Source organism: Epinephelus moara, chromosome 4 (genome assembly GCF_006386435.1).
Source record: "Epinephelus moara isolate mb chromosome 4, YSFRI_EMoa_1.0, whole genome shotgun sequence".
NCBI classification, from domain to species: domain Eukaryota; kingdom Metazoa; phylum Chordata; class Actinopteri; order Perciformes; family Serranidae; genus Epinephelus; species Epinephelus moara.
The window spans coordinates 26084560-26108958 of NC_065509.1; the positions used below are offsets into that span (position 1 = coordinate 26084560).

General features: G+C 40.5%; 1 protein-coding gene across 1 annotated transcript in view; it reads left to right on the plus strand.

Annotated features, from left to right (window-relative positions):
• The window catches only part of ccdc88b (coiled-coil domain containing 88B), a 77175-nt gene that overhangs the window by 45446 nt on the left and 7330 nt on the right, over positions 1-24399 (plus strand). The window contains exons 19-25 of the mRNA XM_050042742.1: positions 939-1325; positions 5146-5307; positions 7035-7312; positions 7538-7681; positions 10755-10941; positions 16838-16983; positions 23608-23715. Coding sequence (XP_049898699.1) covers positions 939-1325; positions 5146-5307; positions 7035-7312; positions 7538-7681; positions 10755-10941; positions 16838-16983; positions 23608-23715 — 1412 coding nt within the window. The remainder of the gene's footprint in view (positions 1-938; positions 1326-5145; positions 5308-7034; positions 7313-7537; positions 7682-10754; positions 10942-16837; positions 16984-23607; positions 23716-24399) is intronic.

A 24399-nucleotide genomic window follows, 5' to 3' on the forward strand; every position in this document is an offset into this window, starting at 1 on the left:
TTTAAGGGCGAGGAGAGGGGCTCATTTGATTGGTGTGATGTGTGTAAAACCCACTCCACGCCTTCTCTCCTCCCTCTTTCCGACTTGCGCCGGTAGGAGGGACGGAGGTGGGATAGAGGAGTAGCTGCGCCAGGGCGCACGGTGTGCCAAACTTACAAAATCCGCCTGGCCACACCCAGTTGGCGAAGCGCAGGTGCGCTGCGCCCCCGCCGCGCCTGGTCTGCGAAACTAGAGCCCATTATGTGATGATGCTGAATACGTCACACTACGTACAACTTAAGCACCCGAGGGCTCAGTCTGCAAGTCCAGAGGGTGGACATTTGGATTCAGCCATAGGCTTCAAAGCCAGGAGCACTTCCTGGTGGCCTGGTATTTAGTGTGGATGGTCGCTCAGCCAACGTTGATGTGGCACGTTTTAATTGTGAGACACCAATCATATCATTAATGACACAGAGAAAATGACCAAAGTGATGTGCAAATGTTTTTTTAACATTTTATATGTGAAGTCTATATGATCCTGTACATAGGACTCCCTAGATAGTGAGTAGAGAAGTGAGTAGTGAATGTATGAATGATTTTTGACACAACCAAAATCTGGGGAAAAAGGTTTAGCTTTACTTTTGTTGAACTGTCACTGCACTGAATGTTTTGCTGCTAGCATTGTCTACTAACTGCTAACTTAGTGTGCTGTAAACATTAGTAGACTCTACGTACTGTATGGAATTAGAATGCAGCAGAGAATTGGGCTATAGTATAGGATTGAAGTGATCATATGAAGATTGGTCCACTTGGAAATGTACAGTAAAGACCAATAAACTTTTCTAACTAATCTATAGTCTAAATTTGAGCTTTTGATTTGTCTTATGAAGATCACAGTTTTATTTTCCACACATTATAATCTCTGAACGCTGCATTGCTTCTCATCTCTCTCCAATCAGGATCTATCCAACGAGCAGGCTCATTCCCAGAAGCTGTCCACTGAAGTCGAACATCTGAACCAGAAACTACAAAAAGCCAAGGCTGAACTAAAGACAACAACTGATTCTCTCAGCCAATCACAGGAGAGAATAGAGTCGCTCTCCCAGAGCCTCAAGAAAAGCGACTCTCTTCTCCAAAAGAGAAGTGCGGAATTGGACGCTATGTCTAATTCAAATTCAGACTCCTCAAGCAAAATGCACATTTGTCAGATGCAAACCCAGGAGACGTCACATCTGGATCAATCCCCCGCAGCTGGCAAAGGTCATGACCTTTCAGTGACCCATGATTATGCCACAGGAGAGACGGAGAGGCAGCTGAGTGAGAGGTTGATAGAGCTGGAAAGAGAGGTGTGTATCTGTGTTTGAATATATTTCTGTGACTGATGTGTGTGGCAGCCTTTGAATCTCATTTTGTGGGATGTCTGTCTGGTTCGGTGCAACTCCTGTGTGATGAAGATGATCTATATTATGTTGAAGCTCTTGCTCTAGGGATGCTTGACGACTATCAACTCACAGTAGGCCGCCACTTCCACGAGTGCAGCACTTTATTTCCAGGACTACCGCTTTATCTCTGCTCATCAGTTTTTATAATGTCACCTCGGCTACTGTTAATCTTCCTTATCTCGTCTGCTGCTCTCTTGCTCCAGCTCTTACTTTTTCTCTTTCTCTCAAACACACACACACACATAAACTCTAACATCAAGCTGTAAGGGGCAGCTCCAGTGCCGCCAAGGTCGGGAATTTCATTCAACGCATTGCTCGGTGGGTATGGTGCTGCATTAAAGCTGTCAGGATTTAAAGTTTTAGATTAGGATGGATGAAGCGAGGCACTAGCACCTGTAGCACCAGTACAACAACGTAAAAGATACTCTATTAGAAGTTAAAGTAAAGTTCAGAAGTGTTATCGGCAAAATGTCCTTTTTGAATTTTGAAGTGGGGTTATATTTGGTGCTCATGGTCAGTGTATTATCTACGGTAGATGTCTGTCGGCATTACCCCACTTTGGAGAAGCATAGGAGTACTAACACTAAAGCTAAGCAATGTACTGCTGTGGACAGAGGCTGCAACAAAACATGTTTTTTAAGCCATGTAAAAAAAAAGCTCCACCGAAAAAATAATATCAGTTCAAATGTACGCTATATTGAAAATATTTTTATCATTTTACCTCGATGTTGACAGCCCATTAGACGGGTGAGCCTTTAACAGCTTCAGGTCCCCATGTATGCTCTCGTCAAAGCCAGACTCCATTGACAAAAACAGTAATTCTAGCTTGCTCAACACGGGAGCTGCTGGTCTACCGCTGCCTCGATCAGTGAGTTAGTTGGTGTTATTGTGGGACTTTTGTCAATCCGAACAAACCATTTAAAACACCAAAGTCACACAATAAAACAAACAAACTAACTGATCAAGGCAGCAGTAGACCAGCAGCTCCTGTTTTTAGCAAGCTAAAATTACTGTTTTTGTCAATGGAGTCTGGCTTTTAAGAAAACAATACAGTTCCCCATTGGAAAGTGCTGTCTGCGGCAAGGCAAAGCAATGAAAATGTTCTCAATGTAGCGTACATTTCGACTAATAATTATTTTTTTAAGCTGCTAAAATACAAGTTTGTGTCTGCCCCTGTCCACAGAGATCATTGCTTAGCTTCAGTGTCGGCCTCTAGCCTGCTTCCTCAAGCTGGGGGTGTGTCAATCGACATTAACTGTATGTAACACTCTGACTATGAGTAAAAACCTTATAAAACCCCACTTCAAAACATCCAAACGATCCCTTTAGAGAAGCAAAAATATAAGTACTTCCGTTCTGTGAGCGATACACTCTGTTAGATTATTAACAGTGATGCAGCATCTTACTTATGTAGCTGCTCCAGGTGAAAGTGGTTCATATACAGCTCGGTAATTTAGTCTAGTGGTTCTCAACCTACTGCTCGGCCCCCTTCCTGAAGGTCACAGTATAAAGCTGAGGGGTCACGGGATGATTAATGAGAGATGTGATGGCCCCTGCTTAGTCTGCTTGTGTGTGTGCTGCATCAGTTACCTTTGGTTTGCCTCTTTTCAAGGTGTCAGAGGAGCCTGATTGCAGTCCCTGAGCTAGATCAGGATATAACGGATATAAACACCATAGTTTCCAGTGTGGCTCTCTCCTCCCTGCCAGTTTCTGCATCTCTTTTTGCTTTGCTTAGCTTTTTACATTTTTTTTTTACTCCACAACACCTCGCGCTACATTATTCACACACATCTACATGAACACTCCCAATGTCACTGACTAACACACCTCACAACAGAATTCACTTCTAAGTTTGTATGCTTTGTTACAATGAATAATTTATATTACCTGGCATTTTCTGTCCGTTCCTGTTTTTGTCAGGGCCCACGTGCTGGGTTGTGACAAACTGGGGGTTCATCCATTTTGTTCCTATTTGTATGGCACAGTCTAGTTATCGAATTGTGTTTTGTAGCCTTCAGGTATGTGGTGACTAATCATGCGATATGGCTTTGTTTTTGAGATTAGTGTGATTTTGGTGCATTTTAGGTCAGTTAAATGGTAAATATGGACATTTGAATGAACCGTATGTCGTGACTGTGTTTTCCTGGCTTCATTTTAGGTTTTGTGACTTAGTGTGTGCTTGTGTAAAGTTTGTTTAGAGCACTTTTTTGCACTACACTTTTAAAGAGATACTTTGCAGATTTTCAACCAGCTTTCTATCATCAAAAATATGAGTTGTATGTGTAAATAAACTGTGGTAAACTTACCTCCATCTTGCCAGCACCCACATCTCCCCGCTCATTTGCTAGTGAAAATCCAATGCGCCAACGGTAAACGGTATTAGTAAGCAGTGTTGATCAAAAATAGAACCACGATTCTGTTACTGCACTGCCAATTTCTTGCCTAATCCATTTTCAGAAACATATTTTGGCTTACTGTTTATGTTTTATGAGATCATTTGTTACAATTTGGCTGCCATATTGTCTTACATTATGTCACTCACCAGTGGGAGCGTTTATTGGTCCGGTGTGGCGCAGTGCATTCTGGTAGTATTAGGTTTTCTACCTCCAGAGCAAAAGTGAATGTCGCTATTTTCTCTGGTCATGTAGCACCAGTTTCAAAAATATTTAAATATTTGTGTCTTTCTGCTGCATAGACAGCCCCGTTTCATGACAAGACCATCTTTCCAGCAGTGAAAAACTTTTTACTCCACAGTATCTCACACTACATTATCCACATACATCTATATCAACACTACTGGTGTCACAAACACACCTCACAAGGGAATCTTGTTTATATTCTTTGTTACAATATGTAATCTATATTATTTGGAATTTTGTGTCCTTTCCCGTTTTGTTGTTTCCTTTTGGCTTTTCATGGATTACAAGTACAAAGTAGAAGCAATGAAAATACTCAAGCACAAGTACCCTAAAATTTAACTATCTCTAAGTAAATCTTCACAGTTAACTTTTCACCGCTGACACTGGCAAAGAAGGTGGTGAAGTGAAAAAGCAGGAAATTTAAAAGAGCCAGTGAAAAAACATAGCAGTCCCTCGTGTAGCAACATGATTCAGTCAGGTTCTGGTAGAAAAAGTAAAAGAATCTAAAAAAAAAAAAAGCTGTTGCACACCAAAACTGAGCTCCAGACCCTCCAGATGACTCACACATGAAGTGTGTTGTTGCTGTGCCAGCACTTGTGAGATCTTCACATGAATTCACATTGTTCAGTGGGTGTAGAGTCGAGTTTTGGTGTGCTGCGAGCTCATTTTAATTTTAATTTTGGATAAAAAATCCCACCAGATTTGAAACCTTCAGCAATTTTGCAAAATACAGCATTGTTTGTTCATTTTTAATCTGCCCACCACAACGTCCAGTCAACACCCTGCTTTATTTAGCAGAGCAGCTTCCACAGTCAAGACTAAAAAATAAGTTGCAGAATTTTTTGTTGGTTTATACATTTTGAAACTTTATGTGATACATTTCTGCAAACTCCCTCTCACACAGGATGAATTTCATCTCTTTTAGATGAATACAAATGTCACATGAAGCCAGGGGGCTGCAGCTGAGGTCAGAGTTCAGATAATATCAATGCTTTGAGGTGTGTGTGAGGCCAAAGTGCAGCCTCTGATGCAGCTGCCTCTGTACGCTGTGGACTCTCTCTCAATATGACATCTCTCTTCCTCAGAAAGCGGTGGCGGTTGCTGGACAGGAGGCTTTGCTGTCGCGGTTGTCTCAGTCCCAGGAGGCGTGTGAACACCTGAAGGAACAGCTGGAGGCTCTGCGCCGACACTCCCTCAGCCTGCAGGACTCCTGCACCAGTCTACAGACACTCAACACCCAGCTACAGGTGACAACACACAGATACAGAGAGCAAGATTACGGATGAAATCACCAGTGAAACTTAGGAACAGAAGAGCTCATTAGTCCACATAGATTAAAGCAAATTGACAAGTTTTGATCATTTGACTCCCTGCAATGAATTTGGACATGGCTTTTAATGATTTGATACATTACCAAACATCTTTAATGTAGCAAGACAACATATTGTTAGCCATGCCTGTGGCGTGGTTCTGTTGTTGACACAGTCAGTCTGTTGGTTGGGTCGTCTTGCCATGAAATGTGGATTCAGATTCTTATGAAATTTTTTCCAAACATTCATGTCCCTCAGGGTGAATTGCAATGACTTGGCTCATCCCTTAACTTTTGCATAGAGTGCCACCATTAAAGGGATACTTCGCTGATTTTCAACCAGCCTTGTATCATCATAATGTGTTTAGTATGTGTAGATACTCTGGGGTAAACTTCCCAGCATCTGACCAGCACCCACATCTCCCTGCTCCTCTCCCAGCTTAAATTTCTTCATCCTGTGAATTTTCACTGGCTGTAAGGCTGTTGCTCAAACTACTTCTGCTTTTTCGTATGCCTGCAACCACAGACACAAAGAGTATAGAAGAGAGAGAGACCTGCCCCTCACTCTGTCTCTCTCAAACGCAGACCAAATTCAGATTCAATGGTAAAATTAAGTAGCGCTGATCAAATATAAACCAAGATTTGGTTACTGTATTACTTATTTCTTGCTTAAAATGTCTTCAGAAGCATAGTTTAGTGTACTGATTGCAGGCTTGGAAATTAGTGGTAACATATGCAAGTGGCTGCTAAATTTGCCTCACTCAACAGCCAACAAAACAGTGGTAATCTATTGAGTGGCTGGTAGATTTTTGAATCCACAGTGTTAGGTGGACAAAACAGTTAGTTTCCAACCCTGACTGTTCGGCTGTGATATGAAAATTTGAGAACAGGAAGTGGGCACCGCACTGTTTCCTATATTTTAAAATAGAGGCTTAAAAACCTGAGATCAACCGGTATGATAAGATATAATATATGATAATATGATAAGATTCTGTAACGGTGTTGCCCATTTCTTACCTAAATGTTTTCAGAATCAAATTCTAGCTTACCACTAAACTGTGATTCAACTTTGTTTGAAACCAGCCAGCTGTGGTATTGTTTCCTGTTTCAAAAGGAACAAGCTCTGATTACATCACTCACCAGTGGGAGCGTTTATTGTTCTAGTACGGCACAGTGCATTCTGGTAGTTGTAGGTTTTCTACCGTTTGAGTGAAAGCAAAGGCCACTGTCCTTTTCATCTGCTCTCTCTGGTCATGTAGCACCAATTTCAATATGTGTGTCTTTTTATTGCATAGACAGTCCAGTTTTATGAAAAGAAAGATCTTTCTGGTAATTGAATACATCTTTAGGTCAGATTTTTTATTTGTCCAGTACTTTATTTATCAATCAATACCTGCAAAACTAACAGCATTCCCATTAGCCTCAGATGTTATTTGTGTAACTAGCAAATGTTAGTTAAATCTATCAATACACATATTTTATGTTCATATTAATGAAATATTTCATACTATTAGCCGTTTATTAAAGTTCTAAATAATGCTAGCTTACTGCAGGAGGGACACTGGGAGGTAAAAGGTTAATACATTTGTAGTAAAACTTTAACTGTTTTGGTTTTTGGCTTTCAGTGTAGGTACAAACATTATCTCTCTTTTTTATAACACACAGGTGGAGCAGGCATCCCTAAACTCCCAGCATGCAGCAATGCTGGCGCGCTGCAGTGAGAGCGAGGCCCGGTGCGCGGCTCTGGAGGCCGAGTCCAAGGTGTGGGCGAGGGAGCGGGAGGAGTCAGTGGCCAGGATGGAGGCTCAGAGACGGGACCACGAGCGGATGACGGCTCTGCAGCAGCGGCAGGAGGTGGAGCTGGAGGAGCTGCTGGACAAACACTCTCAGCTGAGGAGCAACAACCGCAGCCTGGAGGCCCAGCACAGGGAGCTGGAGGCCAGGTATAAACACACACTGACTGCATTAAATTAGACCCTTTTATAAAGTGAAAAACATGAAATCCTGACTGCACGGCCTTTGTCTATCCTGCATAGGACGTCTAGTTCTCCCAAGAACAAAACTACACACACAAACACAACCTTTAAAGGCACACACGCTCTTTGTGTTATACATTTTGAGTCATAATTGTTTTTTGTTGTGGTGAATATTGTGTTTGCAATCTCAAGGTACAAGGAGCTCCTGGATGGCAAGACACAGCTGGAGGAGAGAGAGCGCGAGATAAAGATGGAGAAAGAGGCAATGGAAGCAGAGGCACAGAGGAGGCTGGAGAGAGAACGAGAGCTCGAGAGGCTGAAAGAAGAAAACGAGAGGTAACAAATACACTCACCAATCAGCTTCTTCAGCATCACTTTAATGAGATCTGTTCATCCTTTCACTCCTCTCCTCTGCTGTGTGCCTGTTGCCGTGACTATGGGGGAGTAGCAGGTCTCTATATGAAGCAAAGGAAGCAAGACAAGAACCGGACTGAATGCAAATGTAGCACAGGAATGCACAGAATGCAGTTTTTGGTCCTGATTAAAAGCTTTTGGGCACGAACAGCAGCACAGATTTATAAGGCACAAGACCTCAAAAAAGAGGATTTGGGATAAATGGCAAAAATGTAGGTTTGTTTGGATACCTCACAACCTCGCCTCCCAAAAGGCAGAAAATCTAAGGCTTTTGGACTCAAAAAATGTATTCATCGTAGATGTTCACTTCCAGTTTCACCTCAGATTTCTGTTTTCCCGATCACATCTGTGTGTGTTAATCCACAGACCAGTCCAGACGTGAAGTTGAAAACAGTTCAGAGTGCTTCTGATTATATTTTATCTCGGCGGTGGTGGGTATATAATGATGATGGTAATCATCATACGATACTTGTGTACCATAATTAATTAATCAACCACGTTTTCATCTTCCTACTGATGTGATTGATTAATCTGACTGTCTCAAATGATGCGTTGTCAAACTGGATGCAGTTATGGCCTCCACAGATTTAGATATGACAACCAATCTTGGTTGTCAGATGACATGTGACTGAAACTATTTATTATGATATAATATAAGCATTTCCATGTATTTAAAATCCTTTTTAGACCTGTTAGTTTAGCATTTTTAATCATTTGAGTGATTGAACGGGGCTTTAACATTTTTATAATAACACTGTTAACTGACAGTGTGACAGTTTCCTTCAGAGCCTGGTTGGGACCAAAACAGAGCTGAAAGAGAGCTAAAACTGGAATTATATTTTTCAGGTGGTCAAAAACACAACTCCAAATGAATGATAATGTTGCTCCTGAAGGGGCCGTTTCTTGAGCCCAGTATGTTTTTTTAATTCTTTGCAATGGGAGTGCCCGTAATTACGCTGCAGTACAAACGCTAGTAGCTTGATGAGATTCTTACTGTCTATTCTGCTCTGAGTCATGCACATTTGTTTTTTGTTTTTTTTTCTGGGCACCGAGAGATGAAAAATGTTCAACACTGGGTAAAACGCTGTGCTTGTGACTGTCTCTTTTTACCCAGCCCTCAGTACAACTGCTAAACAACAACAATGAAGGATAAATATTTTAATATACTGTATGTTTTCTCTCATGAACCAGCATAGACTGGCAGGTCCGTCCTCACTCCCTATGCTTCAGCCTCCCCCTCCTCTAGAGCAAGTACTTCACCTTGCGCCAACATTCTTACTTGGATATACTCATACTTTCTTGTATATTCTGTGCCATAGCAACACATTTTTCAGCTAGGAAAAATGCTTTGGTGGACATGGGGCCTAATAGCTGGATGTGTAAATAAGCAACAGTCTGCTAACAAGCTCACAGTATGAACTTAAAAGATGATGATATGTCAGTGTTGTGTTCACAGCTTGTGTCTGCTGCTACCAAGTGGCCCAATAAATCAGCTTTAAGAGGGTTTAGAAAAAACTTTCAAGAACTCAGTTCCAGCTTCTTAACTAAACTGTTGGGAACTCCTCACCGACATCAGCTGTGCCCGAGACATTATATTTTCAGGTTGTTGTTTGTCCGTTGGGTCTATTCATGTGAACATTGTCTCAGGATTGCTTTCAGGGAATTGCGTTAAATTTGGCACAAACATCCAGCTGGGCTCAACAATGACAAAGTGACAAAAGATTAAAGATCACTGTGACCTCACACAACAAGTTTTTTTTTTTTTTTGCCAAAACTCAAGAATTCATACGTTGATTATGACAAAACTTCACATACATGTCTATATAATGATGAAGTGATGACATTTTATATCCAAAAGGTCAAAGGTCACCTTCACTGTTTCTGGACATTACATATCTCAGGAAGAGAGAGGAACACATTTGGTCAGATACTGAATTTGTGACACTAATCCTGGGTGCCCACGTTGAAACTGTGGTGACTGTTTAGATCTTCTGTGCTGCTGGATTGAAGATATGTGTGAAACATCCATGTTTTAGAATATGTAGCTTCGTTTCAGTAACATTTGAAGCATTGTCAACTGTCATGGCTACAACTTTGTGTTCCTTACTGTTCCTCTGTTAGTCCAACACAAGCTCATTGGTTTTGCTCATATTGAGCTTTAGGTAATTGTCATTGCACTACACGACGAAGCTCTCTATCAGTCCTTTGAACTCTTCTGTAAAAATAATCTCTACATGAAGACAGCATGTCTTTTTTCACTGGAAGTTATTCAGTGGAATCATACATGTCAGTATAGTGATACCTTCAATTTCGCGAAGTAAAATATACAAGTAAAATCTTGTATTGAATTCCTTCAGAGTCTTCATACATCAGTCTGGATGGATGTAAATTGCAACTTGATTGGTTGACAGAGGCCTACAACTATGAGGCTGTAATTTTAGTTTACTGTAGTTTAGATTTTACAGACCAAGTGTTTGAACAATCAATGATGGATACAGTCAGCTTTAAAGGAAACATATGAACAATGGCTGACTTGTTTAATCCTGCGCCAAGCTGTACACTGGTTCAATTTTAACTTACATAAAAAGTTTAATTCCAAAACACTTTGAATCCACACTGGGAACATAAAAAGTCTGATGTTTATTACTGAATATTATCAGATTTCCCCCACAGTGACCATTAAGAGTTTCATCTCGTCTTATCTCCCTTCTCATTACAAAATGAAACAATGATGATTGCCTAGTTGTATATTTTGTAATCAATGGTCCAGAACCAGAGTGACCCCATAATGTGTTCTTCAATTTTGTCAGAGATGATGTCAGATTTATCTGTTGGTTGTTTCCTGGATTTGTGAGGACTCATCATGTTGTGTAATAATAAAACAATGAGCTTCATTTAAAGAGCACTTAACCGAACAAATGATACACAGCACTTAACAGGACACATAACTGTGACAGAGATGAGTAAAGCCCGTGTGTGTGTGTCGGTGCTGCAGGCTGCAGGCCCAGCAGAAGGAGGGGTTGGCGTCACAGGCGGAGCTGCTGGCTCAGGGCTCGGTGCTGAGGGGGGAGCTGAGCGCCTCTCAGCTGGAACGGACGCGACTGGAGGGGGAACTGAGTGCCCTGAGGGAAACCAACCAGAGCCTGGACCTCAGCAGCGCCCGCCTCACCAGCCAGTACCAGGTATTAACCACACACACACAAAGACACACACAGAAATGTATCTACACACCTGCAGATACACACAGGTGTTTTGTATTCAAGCTGCCAGCTGACCACTGACATGTAAAAAAGGGATTTAGTGCTTCACAGCGGAGACATTCAGACATATTACCCTCTCGAATAAAAAAAACAAAACAAATTTATTTAAAGCATTATCGGGCAATTAAACAAAATTTATGATGAATTCATTGAGTGTTTTAGAGAGTATTTTGCATAGCTGAGGTCAGGGAGGAACAGCTATCGTATCATCAGTAGGGAAACAGTAGGAGGCTGATTTCTAATACCTGGTATAAAGCAAATTTAAGCTTGACACGTTTTAAAAAAAAAACATGATATATTGGTCTAAACAGAAAATGAATACCAAGTAGCTAATAAGGAGAAGGGGCATTTGGCCTCCAGAACAGCTTTAGTCTTCCGTGTAATGCTCTCAAACAAGCGCTGAATATTGAAAACCTTCTCCAAGCAGGAATGTCCCCAGTTGTTTGAGGGACAAAAGGAGTGGAAAATGACTCCCTGTAAAGAGTTTAAGAAGTCAAACAGCAGATGCTACGTTCTGCTACTTCATCCAGCTGCTCATGAAACCGATCCTGAATCAAAAGCTTCCTTATAAAGGAAAAAGCAGATACACAAAATCACTGCAGGGTCCAGCTTGTTCTCTGGATCAGTTTCCAGTCAGGATGAAACCAATCTTTAAAGGAATAGTTGGAAATACGGTCAGACTAGGAGGAGGATACCATTATCATGTTTGGATGTAGATTAGCTTAGCATACATACTGGAAACAGGGGGAAACAGCTTGCTTGGCTCTGGCCAAAAGTTAAAAATCCACCCACTAGCACCTCGAAAGGCCCAAATGCACTGACAGCATCTGAAGTACACCTGTCGTTTTAAATGGGGGAACAAGCACCAAAAGCATCATGAACATAGACAATATAAAATAAAGGACCTAGCCGCCATGACGTTACCAATTGGTTTGCTGTCGCCATCTTGTTTTTGTTGTTTTTTTAAGCCAGAAGAGACCATATGTGTACAAAAGAGTGGAGATAACCCTAACACTAGCTGCTAGCTTAGTTAGGTAAGCTAAGATAATACTAATGCTAATGCTAATTTTTGCTATTGAAAAACAGGCTAAAAACCATTAAAAACCAATGTACTCACCTGAAAAACTAAAATCTGACTCCTTAGAAGGTCTTTTAGTACAAACAAATGCTGAATATGATTTTTTAGGCAGCCAAAGTGTTATAATTAAATTTCATGGACTGAAAACACAATGAAAAAGCATCAACTGCAGCCACTTCTATACTCTGTGAATCTGGGGCTATGCCATGGTTTCATTATCTAACCCAATTGTTCCCAACTATTCTGAATGGGCTGCAAGTGACTCACAAACATGTCAACTTTGTAAAAAAAACTCATTTTATTTTAGAGTACAGTGAATTTCCAGAACAGAGCTTTTATTTTGAAGTGCTGTAGAGTGAGTGACTAACGGACAGCTACTTGACAGAGACAGCAAACTAGCTTGACGACATGGCCAAACACAAGTATGATGCTGAATGTATTAAACTGTGGGACCCTGAACTAGTGACCAAGGGGAAATCTGGACCCCGTGGCTGAACCAGTTGGGAACCAAAGATCTAACCAATGTTGTTGCCGTGGCAGCAACTTGTCAACAGACAGCACCCACCTGTTTCTTAAAAGGGCCACGCCTCTTATCATGCATAACTTTAAGCCTTAATAACATTGAAACTGGTGAGTTATCAAAACATCTGCTGTAAAGTTGGGCGTTTTAACATGGGGGTTTGTGGGGATTGACTCACTCTTGGACCAGCCTCCAGTGGCCATTCGAGGGACTGCCGTTTTTGGCACTTTTTGTTGGCTTTATTTTTCAGCCTCTGAGGTTGAACTGCTTGGACGCCCTTTACTCCAACCTTGTTTCAATTTTGGAGCATGAAATGAGAACCCAGCAACCAAAGTCAGTCAGGCAGAGATGACAGATGGAGGGACAGAGAGATGGACGTGCAATGAGAGTGCAGAAATGTTTGGCCAATAGCTGATGTTTGTTGTGTTAGCTTAACGTAAAACTTCATTAACAATAAAACTGTAATTTGGAATGCTAAATGAAAACAACTACCACTGCCCGCAGCTATAGTACTGTAGATATTAACCATTGAGTTGTCACATGTCAGATATTAAATTAAGACAACGACCCTTGGTAATACATTAGCATAACAGACCTGCCCTGTATCATCTGTTATTAACTTTAACTGACATCTACTGGTCATTAAATCTCACTTGTTACGTATCCCAACAATAGCAATTAATCAACACAGTATAGAGTTATTGTGACTTTTTTACCCACCTGGAAGAATAAATTACAGATTAAATGAGATGGCTGGTCCCCAGTGGTTTTACTGGTGTTCTATGAAATGTGTTCTTATGTAACATTATAGGCTATTCAAATAGAAATGTGATAAAGTGAATGGGGGTAACTTTAATATACTTTATTTATTTATTTATTTATTTTTTGCCTAAATAGCAACCTGCTGGTTCTGCAGTGTTGGTATCTGATGCCTGCAGTGCGCCATTGGAGCATCAGTTGTAGCATGTCAAATGAGATGCCTTAATTATCACTTTCAGTGCGTTCTGGCTTTAAAGCTCACTAATTAACATGTTGTATCTCATTGTTGGGTTTTTTTTCGGCGTGTTATGCGCCATACTGTTTTATTTTGGCTCTGAGCAGTTGCCAGGCAACCAGCAGGGACTGCAGGAAGTTACTGCACTTTGCCAAGAAATAGTTCAGCACATCACCGTCCATAAAATGACAGATTTACATTTTTACACTTTAGATTCTGAACGGCTCAAAGTAAGGAAACACAGTGTGTTAAATCAATTAATCATTCCATGTTACCTAAAGAGAAAACTTTGTTTTTCTCGCATGCCTCCAGGGAAAACAGCAATTTCTTGATTGATTGCAGACCACATTTAACAACGGCAAAACTATATCAAAACATCCATAACAAACTCTCACACAACTTGTGCAGTATAATCCAACTGTCATTTATAGGGTGTCTACAGGTCCTTAAAAAGTCTTAAATTGTCTTAAATTCAGATTCGATGGATCTTAAATATTACCGCGAAAATTTCACCAACCTGACAGACCCAGTGACTGTTTCCAATAATTGGACAGACTGAAGAATTGCAATAATAAAAAGCATTTATGACAGGGATGAGATTTTGTTTTCTTTAAACACTGAACACATTAAACTTTAACTCACCAAATTGTTGTCATCTTTCCTCACTGTTCATTTTGAACTGACATCAGTGTGTTTACTAAGAAAGAGTACTTGCAGTGTCTCACACACACACACACACACACACACACACACACACACACACACACATTGTGATAGACCAAGTACCCCCACTCATTGCAGCAGTACCCCCGATGGCAGTAGCCCCCCCAGCAAAGCAATGCACCGTGCCACACCACAAAAAACTGCTCAGGAATGGTCCAAGGAATGTGACAAAGATCTCAAGGCATCAACCTAGCTTTCAAATTCCCCAGATCCCAATCTGATCGAGCATCTGTGTGACAAACTGGAACCCCAGAGGTCCTTTGTGCGGGCCTCAATGGGTCAGAGTCAAGTCCGATCTACAGTGGAGACTCTGACCTGTCGAGGCATGGAGGTACTTGGCATGGAGACAGGACCTCTGGGGGTGTCCTATGTTGTCTGGCACCAAGGCGTTGTCGACGAGTCCTGTGGGTTACAAGGTAAGGTACTTGCATGCCCATTGGATGTTCGATCAGATTGGGATCTGGGGAAATTTAGAGGCCAGGTTGATGCCTTGACTTTAGTCACATCTGCCGAGCCATTTCTAAGCAGTTTTTGTGGCATGGCATGATGCACTGTCCTGCCTGGGGGGGTGCACTGCCATCAGGGAGTGCCGTTGCCATGAGGGAGTGTATTGGTCTGTAATGGTGTTTAGGTGGGTGGTGCGTGTCAAGTGGCATACACATGAATGGCAGGAGCCAAGGTATATACATACATATATGTGTGAGTATAATGTGTATTTCCATTGCAGGTTTGGTCTTACATTTCATATAAGGTGGTATTAAAAAGGTCTTAAAAGTCAACTTGGTTATATCTGAAGACACCCTGATTTAATGCTTAGTACTTCCCAAACACATTTTCCCCAAAAAACTGACTCACTGCCATAAGAGTCTGGCTTTGAAGAGAGCATAGATAAGTTCCACCCTCCATGCAGCCAAATATGGTTCCCAATCAATCAATCAATAAATCAATATGTTCACCATTTTCCTTGGATGTATGCAAGTAAAACAAAGTTTTCCTCACAAATTCAAGGCAACATGACTAATTGATATACAAATGGTCTTTCTGTGGGTGGAGTGTTCCTTTATTCAGTGAGCTCTAGAGGTGCTGGTAGGTGGATTCTGTTTCCTTTGGAGGGACATAGGCTGTTTTCTTTTGCTCTCAGTGTTTGCGCTAAGCTAATTGCTAATCACCAGCTGGCGGTAGCTTCATATTTACTGGGCAGGTGTGAAAGTGGTATCGATTTTCTCATCTAACTCTCGACAAGAAAGGGAATGACCTTGCTTCCCACAATGTGGAACTATCCCTTTAAACAACAAACTAGTAGCAGATTAATGCTAAAAAATTAAACGTGCAGAACTGGTGTCCCTTGTTGAGTCTAATTTGTCATAATTTATTATTTTTTCCAGGTTCATTTTATAGCCTTAATTCTTGGCAGATCATTTTTCGTCCACTCAAGTTAAATTGTCCCATAAGCCTCAGTGGATGTCTAATTCAGTCCCCTACCATGCTATACTGTAGGTCCTTTAGATCCTGGGAATCAGACACCCACGCTTCTCATTATACTGTTTTGTAGAGAAGTGGAGAGGTGGCAACTCCTCTCTTTGATCAAAAGAAGAAGTTCAGTTTGGAGCATGTGAGGCTTTGCAATTAAAACCTGTTGTAGCTGCTGTGCTAACTGACTTACTGGACGGGGATGCAGCTAAGAAGGCAAAAATAATTGGAAAGAGATTCACAAATAGAAAATAGGGAGAGGTTAATGTACAGTTACATTGTACAGTAATGCACAGTACTGTTGTGTACGACTTTTAGAATCTTATTTAATAGGAGTTAGATATTTTTCAGATTCTTCATAAAGTGGTTTGAAGACATTCTTGGCGAGTTTTCTAAGCTTTCAAGACATTTGTTTAGACATACAAAAAGGACTCAAAGATGGGCTCTTTTCATGTGTTCCACTGCTTAGTAATACACGAGATGATGTGTTTTTGTGTGTTAGCCTTGGATGCTGCCTTAAACAGCATCTTTATGGACCTCTCAGTGCTCAGGTTTTGTTCAGACAGCTTCACAGAGCAGCTGAATGAATTTTTTGGTCATTTGTGAGGCTGCAGTTTGTTTTGATGTGTCTTTCAGTCAGAGCTGCTGAGGTCTGACCTCTCTCTTCACTGTTTTGTCAGGTTTTATAAAAAGTATAAGAAGAGTTTGCAATTTTTTGAACCAGTGCCCCAGCTATTGGGTCTCTTTGTATCTCTTTCAGTTGTGTTTGATATCGTTACACACTATAGAAGTCTTTTAGACAGCTGACACATTCAATACAGTTGGCTGCTTTTCAACTACATCTGAATGAACCTACATATTTCTGCAGATTCATTGTGTTTTTTACCTTTTATACTTCTTGTCTTCTTCTTTTTCCGCCACCTGTGAGTGCTTATATGCCTGAACTCTCACATACAAAAACTGCATATACAGTAGTATTTTGATCTAATTAGAGCATTTATTTAAAATTACGTTTATGGCCTCATGTGTGCAGCTGCTGACACAGCTGAAGGGGAACATGGAGGAGGAGAATCGACACTTAGCGGAGCAGAACCAGAGTCTACTGAAGGAGAACCGAGCTTTACTGGAGCAGAGCCTGGAGCGCCGTGACCAGCACTACTCACAGCAGAGGGAGTACCAGTAAGTATACACACACACACACACACACACACAGAGTCCAGATTGTTTTGTTTGGAATTACTGACAAGAAAACAAAAGTGTATTGAAGAGGAAATCAGGTTTCCTCACCACAAAGCATCTTAACGCTATTAAACTTTATGTAATGTGTGTTAGAGCAAACGCAATTTGTGAAAATTTCTAGCGTTGTAGGTGGTAACAGTGTCTGTGTTCACATCCAGGACATAAAAGCACTTATGTAAAGGTTTGAGACTGCGCGACAACAATTTCACAGTCAAACAGCCCTCAGCAGTCGTCCCTTTAAATGACTAATAGACTGGTAACAGATTAATCCAGAGCTCACAGTGAGCGTGCAGAGCTGGCTTCACCGTTCGAGTTAAATGAGCCATGTTCTAACAAATTACATCTCTTTGTAGCCTTATTTTAAGCTTTTGTTCTTGAAAAGATGATTTTGTTAAATTACTGAGAAAAGTGTCATTGTTAACATTTTTGTTTGGCACCTTGTCATGTGAGGTCAACAGCTTCTTACACCTGTGAAACTGGTGGGTCTCCACTACCAATGCATGTTAAACAGCCATGCATTGTTCAGACCCACCGAAATGTGTTTTAATCTTGAGTCCATATAAGTGCAGTTGTTATAATAAAAAGAAAGAAATCACAGGGGGTTATTTTTTATATAACTGTGGATTCTTAGAAAAAATCCCCAGTGCATGCTGGGATAATTGGATAAGGGGGTTATTAAAGAATTCAAGATGGACAGATCTTGCTTGACTAATAAGAGTTTATGTATGTATATATTGTGGCATGATAACAATTCAGTGTTCATTGCAACAAACTGGCAGACAGTATCTGTAATGCTTGTATGTGATTAACATACAATGGGATAATATGGTTTGATTTTTAAAGCTAGTTAAGGATAATTTGAGAGTCATATTCAGGGTGTTAAAGGTTAAAAGCTCCCTGTGGAGTTTCTGATCACAAGTAGAGCTGGGTTCACATTGTGTGCGTATCTTATTCATGTCCCAGAGGACAGACTTGCATGGGCAAGAGCGCGCAAAGTCATGATACATATTCCTGCCAACAATTCATGCTTTTTCACTGATCCATATTTGTTGGCAGTAATGCACCAAGAAATGTAGCAATACACCAGGAAAGGCAAGACGAAGATTGCATGCTAGTAAACATGGATTAAAACAATTCAAGTTCCAAAATATAACAGCATAGTCTGCTTTTGAATGTTTTATGAGTACGGACGTGAATTTAACTCATTTGTCAGGCCTTAAGGATACACACAATATGTTTTAGTGAGAAACAAATGTAAGCATAACTTTGTTTACAGGCAAACTCCACAGGGTACCCTAAGAGGATGGGGTACAAGAATCCAACATTATAGACTAAGGGGACGATCACACATAAGCAAAATTGGTGAATATTCACCTCCCCTTCACTTCTAGTCAGTGCGAGCAAAGGGGCGCTTCCAGTGGCAAAGCAAATTTGCATCATCACATCATGTTGAGTTAAACTTCCACTGTTGAAGTTGCAGCCTCAACCAATAGAGTGCTCTAGAGATGACATTTTTCTGTAGGCTGATGTGGAAGTTAAGGTCGCCCTTGCTCCCCTGTCAAAAAGCCTGTGGGATTTTTCATTGGATTTTGGATTATTGCTGAAAATAAACTCTGCGGCAAACAAACATTTATGATTCTTACACATTTTGTTCAGCAATATAATCTTCACAAATAAACACCAGTTTTCATGATTATTGGAGCCTAAATGCAATCACCAGAAGTTAAAAGCTGGGCGTTAGGCTGTAAACAAACTACACTATGGTCACGTGACCTAACATCACCATCATAACAAGACTTTAAAGCCGTGTCCAGTGCGGCTCATTGTGATCACATTCTGTAGTCTCATTTTAGTATTAGTATATGCTTAACAGTGCAATACCTATACTTCCAATGTTCATCATGGTCTGTTTATTATACTTTACTTTTTCCTTCTTACTTATATTGCCCTGTGTTTACTTATTTTAGTTGCTCTGTGTTTTTACAGTTTTATTTATTAGACTGATGTGTGTTTTTACTAATGCACACTTGTTATATTGCTTTGTGTCTTTTTTTACTGATGTGTCTTGTTTGCGCTATTCCCTTTGTTCATGTAATGACGCAAATTTCCCTGCTGTGGGACTAGTAAAAGCTTATCTCATCTTATCTTATCTTATCTTATCTTATCTTATCTTACTGGTGTCAAACAGCTGAAACTGTTGCGCGCTTTTGATGTGACTGTTTTCTGACACTTTTACATGAGTTCACACCAAACCTGACTTTAACCAGTATCACCCTCTCCACTCCTACTGCCACTGATATTATTTGAATAAAGGACTGTTTTGTAGTCATTAATTAGTATGTAGAGTAATGGCACTAGTACAAAAAAAGACCAAAAAAAACAACAACAGTAGGGCTCTTGAAATCACTTATGAGCTCGTTCCAAAAAGCTGAAACCTCACCAGATTCCCTGATCAGCCCTTTTCCCTCTGAATTGTTGGTTGAGGTATTATCATCCCAAGGTCTGAAGCTCAAGTGAAGGCGTGCGGTGCATTTTTAGAACAGTCTATTTAAACTGGAGTGTTTTATGCCTGCAGTTCAGCGTATTTAAGCAGGAAATGCAGGTTTCGGCCCTGATCCAAGTAAACTGTGGTGTAGTTCATTAGCAATGAGAGTGTAATCCAAACTAACACCAGGATACGAGTCCAAATAGGGTGGGAGGAGGGCGGATGGTATTATTTCATACCCTGCAGTCTCTCTTGCTTAGAAACACAAATGAGGTGAATGAAAACTGAGTCATATTCATCTTTTTTGTGTGTTTCTTGGAGGAATGAAAAGCAAAGACTAGTTCATGAAAAGAAACATGAAAGAAACATAACAGTCAGTGATCGTGCTACATATTAGTCCACATGATGTGTGAGTAAACGGGCCAAATGAAAATATGCACCAAATATCACATGTTCAGTCTGGCTAAGATTTAAGAAATATAGTTCTAAGTTAACTTTAAGATAAACTGCGTAATAAACATAAAACTTTCTTCAGTGAAAGCAGATTTAAAGACACACTTCACAGACATCTATGCTTCCTGCCTCATCCCTTCATTTTCACTGAAGACTGAAGTGTTTGGAAAATGTATTAAAGACCTTGGGAAGTGCATGAGACAGTTTAGATTGTTTGATTTACCAAAGCACTTTTTGTGTGAGTGGCGGAGAGCAAATGATACCATGACTTTGCCCTTCCAAACTTAATGTTGCGGGAAATGTTGTGAATTCAGTGAGCAAACAAGTGAGGAGGCCTCATAAGCTTTCATAAAACGAATCGCACTGGCCTTCAAGAGTGCTTCATCAAACTCTTAGCTTATTTAATAAATTTGATACTGATCTGCTGCCAGCTAGATGTGATGGTTTGTAGCTGATAGACATACTGAAGATTTTGAAGAGATAATAAAGAACAGATGTGAAGGACACAAAAATAACCAGAGCCAATGGCCACATTATTACACTGACAAACATCCAAATGGCCACACTAACAGATCAGAAATATGAAAACAAGATTAAAGCTGTGCCTGAAATGCCATACTGACGTTCTTTATAGTACGCTAAAACAGTATGTGAGAGTTTTTAGTATGTCCAAAACCTCAAAATGAAACTGGTAGTATGTGAAGTACATAATATTTACAGAGCATATTACAGTGCGCAAACACTGGACACTACCCTGGCATAAATATCCCACAATGCAAGTAAATGACAAAACTCAAAACAGACAGTGGCGGACAACAAAGACAGCTCTGTAACGCTAATAACAGTAAGTATAAGGTTTCACTTTGTTATTTTTAAATTGCCGGTAGATTCGACGTTGGCATGGGTTACCATGGTTGCACATCTCCAACTGGCAAGAACGCTGTCAGGGAGTGACGTGATAGTTACAGCTCAGTACGTCTGAAAAGATACATGCTACTGTTTATCACACAAACGTATGTTGAATGATTGTTTACATATTGAGATTGTAGTGTGACCAGTATAGTGTGAGTCTACAGCCATGCTAGCCTCTCTGTGAGGCTCAACATAGAGATACACAGCCTTAATGGTCTGGCTCCATCCAACATCGCAGGCCTTCTAACCTCTATGCCCAGGTCCCTCTGGTCAGCTGACCTGGGCCTCCTGGCTATCCCATGCTCCAGACTTAAGCTCAGGGGTGATCGTGCCTTTGCTGTGGCTGCCCCCAAACTGTCGAACAGCATCCCCCTACCAATCAGATCTGCCCCCACCATTGATTTGTTTAAGTCCAGGCTCAAAACCTACCTTTATATATTAGCGTGTGTGTTGTGTGTGTTGTGTCTCTAAATGTGTGAGCTGTGTACCTGACAGTTATGTCGCCTCTCATGTAGGTGTTGTTAGCATCTTATTCCTTTTGTACAGCACTTTGGCCAACGTGAGTTGTTTTTAAATGTACTTTATAAATACATTTGAGTTGAGTTGAGTTGAGTTGAGTTGAGTTGAGTTGAGTTGAGTTGAGTTGAGTTGAGACAGTGGTGCTTTGAGCTAAATGCTGACATGCTAATTCTAAGCAGGTATCATGTTTAGCATGTTCACCATCTTTAGCTCAGTGGTTCTGAAACTTTTTTTCAGTAATGGCCCCCCCTTGGATTATTTTTATTTTTCCCTGACGGGTGCAAAACATTTTTGGTAGAAACACTCAGCAAACAAATGTAGACGTGATTGTGTTTGTCGTGGTTGTTGACAGTTTAAGGCAGTTAACCACTGCATTAAACATAGGAATACTGAATATAAAATGTGGTTTATTAAACTAACATTTACATTTTTTTCATTGAACTTATTATAGTATAATTAGTTTGAGATGTATTATGATGTGTTATTTTTTGCAAAATTACCTTTTAGAAAAATTTCATGTACCCCCTGCAGTATTCCAGCGTATCCATGGGTCCCTGTACCCCCAGTTGAGAAACACTGTTGTCGTGTGTTAGCATGCTAACCTTGGGTAACTGGCATTAAACACAAAGTAAAGCAGAGGCTGATGGAAATGTCATTAATTTTGCAGATATTTAGTCCTAATATTCAATGCTGATCCATCTAGTAGTTGGTGAGATACTTCTCTAAAAACCACAAATATCAGCCTGAGATTGAACTGCTGATTTTCAAGAACTGCACCCACCCCACCACCCGCACATATGACCAATCAGCTTCACAACCCAACCTGACTCGTTGACACAAGATCCGTGGCCTGACCCAAAACCACAAATCTCTTTATAACCACGTGCTATTCACATAATTTGGTTAGGCAGCGCATTTTAAATGATCATTTTGGGACATTTCAAACATGTGAAACTAAGATATTATATTTTAAAAAGGAAGGCAATTCAGGAAATACGATTTAAATTAATATTTTTCAGTCATTTTCATAATTAAGAGCAGCACATCTCCACAGTTAATGTGTCTGTTAGTAACGCACCTGATTGAAGCGGCTCTCACATTACAGCTGGCACAGGAGACAGCGCTGACACACAAAGGCAGCAGTCAGCTGCTTGCAACATTAAAACGTAAGATTAAATTATTATTTTCATTTAATTTTTCATATTTATCCTCCAGCACTCAGGATCCAACCGGCATGTTCTTTGATTCACCCAGAATCTAACCCAGAAATAGAATCAAGGCAAAATTCGATCTGCAAATCACCTTTATGGCGAGTCATCTGCTGGATACCCAAGTACAAGTGATTTTCTGTGTTTAATAGATAAATAAGGTAATGCAGTATCAAAGTATTGGTTGTGTGTTATCGTGTATACTATATGAAGATGAGTTTTTGTTTCAAAGTAAGATAATCCTGTATATAACAGAACTTCCTACTGCCTTCCATGATTACATTCCTACAACCACTGTCATTCCGTCTGTTTTACAGCAAAAGAAAATCATTAATCAGTGTCAACCTCAAAGCAGAATCTTCTTTGTTACCGTTAACGGCAGTATTGTTTTTCACAGCATTTGAATAGTTATCCAGTAGTTATTGAGATGTTTCAGCCTGAACCAAAGCACTGGACTGACCAACCAGCAGACATTTCCATCCCTGGAGCTGCATGGCTAAAAATGTACGCAGACCTCAATACTGACCATTGCTCATGTCTAATAACCTTCCAGATCTTTCCCCCTCACAGCTGTGTATCAGTAACTGGAGGTCAGCTCACACCGTCAGCTACTTTGTGTTCAGTATTTTTATTCCGAGCTCTCTTTCATGCAGCACGCAGGCTATTTCTCATCAATGTCCTGCTTTATGTTTGTCCACACACCGCAGCTCGAACCCTGAACCCCTCCGCTCACCAGCAGCACATGAACATTAACATCCACACACACAGTCTCTTCTCTGATGTGCTGGTTTAAAAAGAAACCCAGTTCAAACAGCACAGCAGGCTCCGTTTCTCAGTAGTGAGTTTACAGGAACGGGCTGGTTCATACACTATCAGCCACGTTACACATTCCCATCTAATCCCATCTACCCGCACTGATAATAAATGCATGAAATGAATCAAACAGACCTTCCTACTCAGCTGCTTTGTTCTTGTGTTTTCCTTCAGGGAGAAGCTGAGCGAGCTCCGTCGGGAGAAGCAGAAACTGGTGGAGAAGATTATGGATCAGTATAGAGTCCTCGAGCCCAGCATGCAACCTCCAGCCAGCAAAGCCAAGTACTGTATACAGTTATACCTATACACCCATTAATTAGTTAATTACATTATGCATCGCTACACATGCAAAGGCAGGCGACTGTGTTTACACAGAACAAGTCATACATGAAGACAAGGTGTAGAAATATATCATTAAAGGCATTAAAACATAAAGTGTGTATAAATAATTAGTTCAGGAAGTAAATGCAAGGTGGATGATGACTTGATGGTTTTTGTGTCAGAGGGGGGTCGCATCAACTCTCTGCTTTTTAATTTAATTGCATTTTATTGGAAATTGTTTCTAATATTTTTCCACCCCATAAGGTATGGATAAAATAATAGAAATAAATTTTAACTCCAAAACACATCTTATAGGGTGCCAACAAAAAACTAAACTTCACCAACACGATATGCAGGGCTTTTGTATTGAATTGTGTTGCTGTACAGACTAGTAACGTGCCTGTATGAAACATGTTGCTTGCTCGGCCTCCGGTATTGTTGCTTTCATCTTTCTCGAAAATTGCTCATCCAAACAACTTCACACTTAACACTGTGCTTTTTTGGGTCCTGAGCAATACACCTGCCATGACATAGCTGCGTACCCTAGAAATGCTCTAAAGTATATGCATCATTAGGGTGTAAAAGCTCACATGAACATTTATGACCTTAATGAAGTCAAAGCCCAGTTCAGTTTCTAGGGATAAG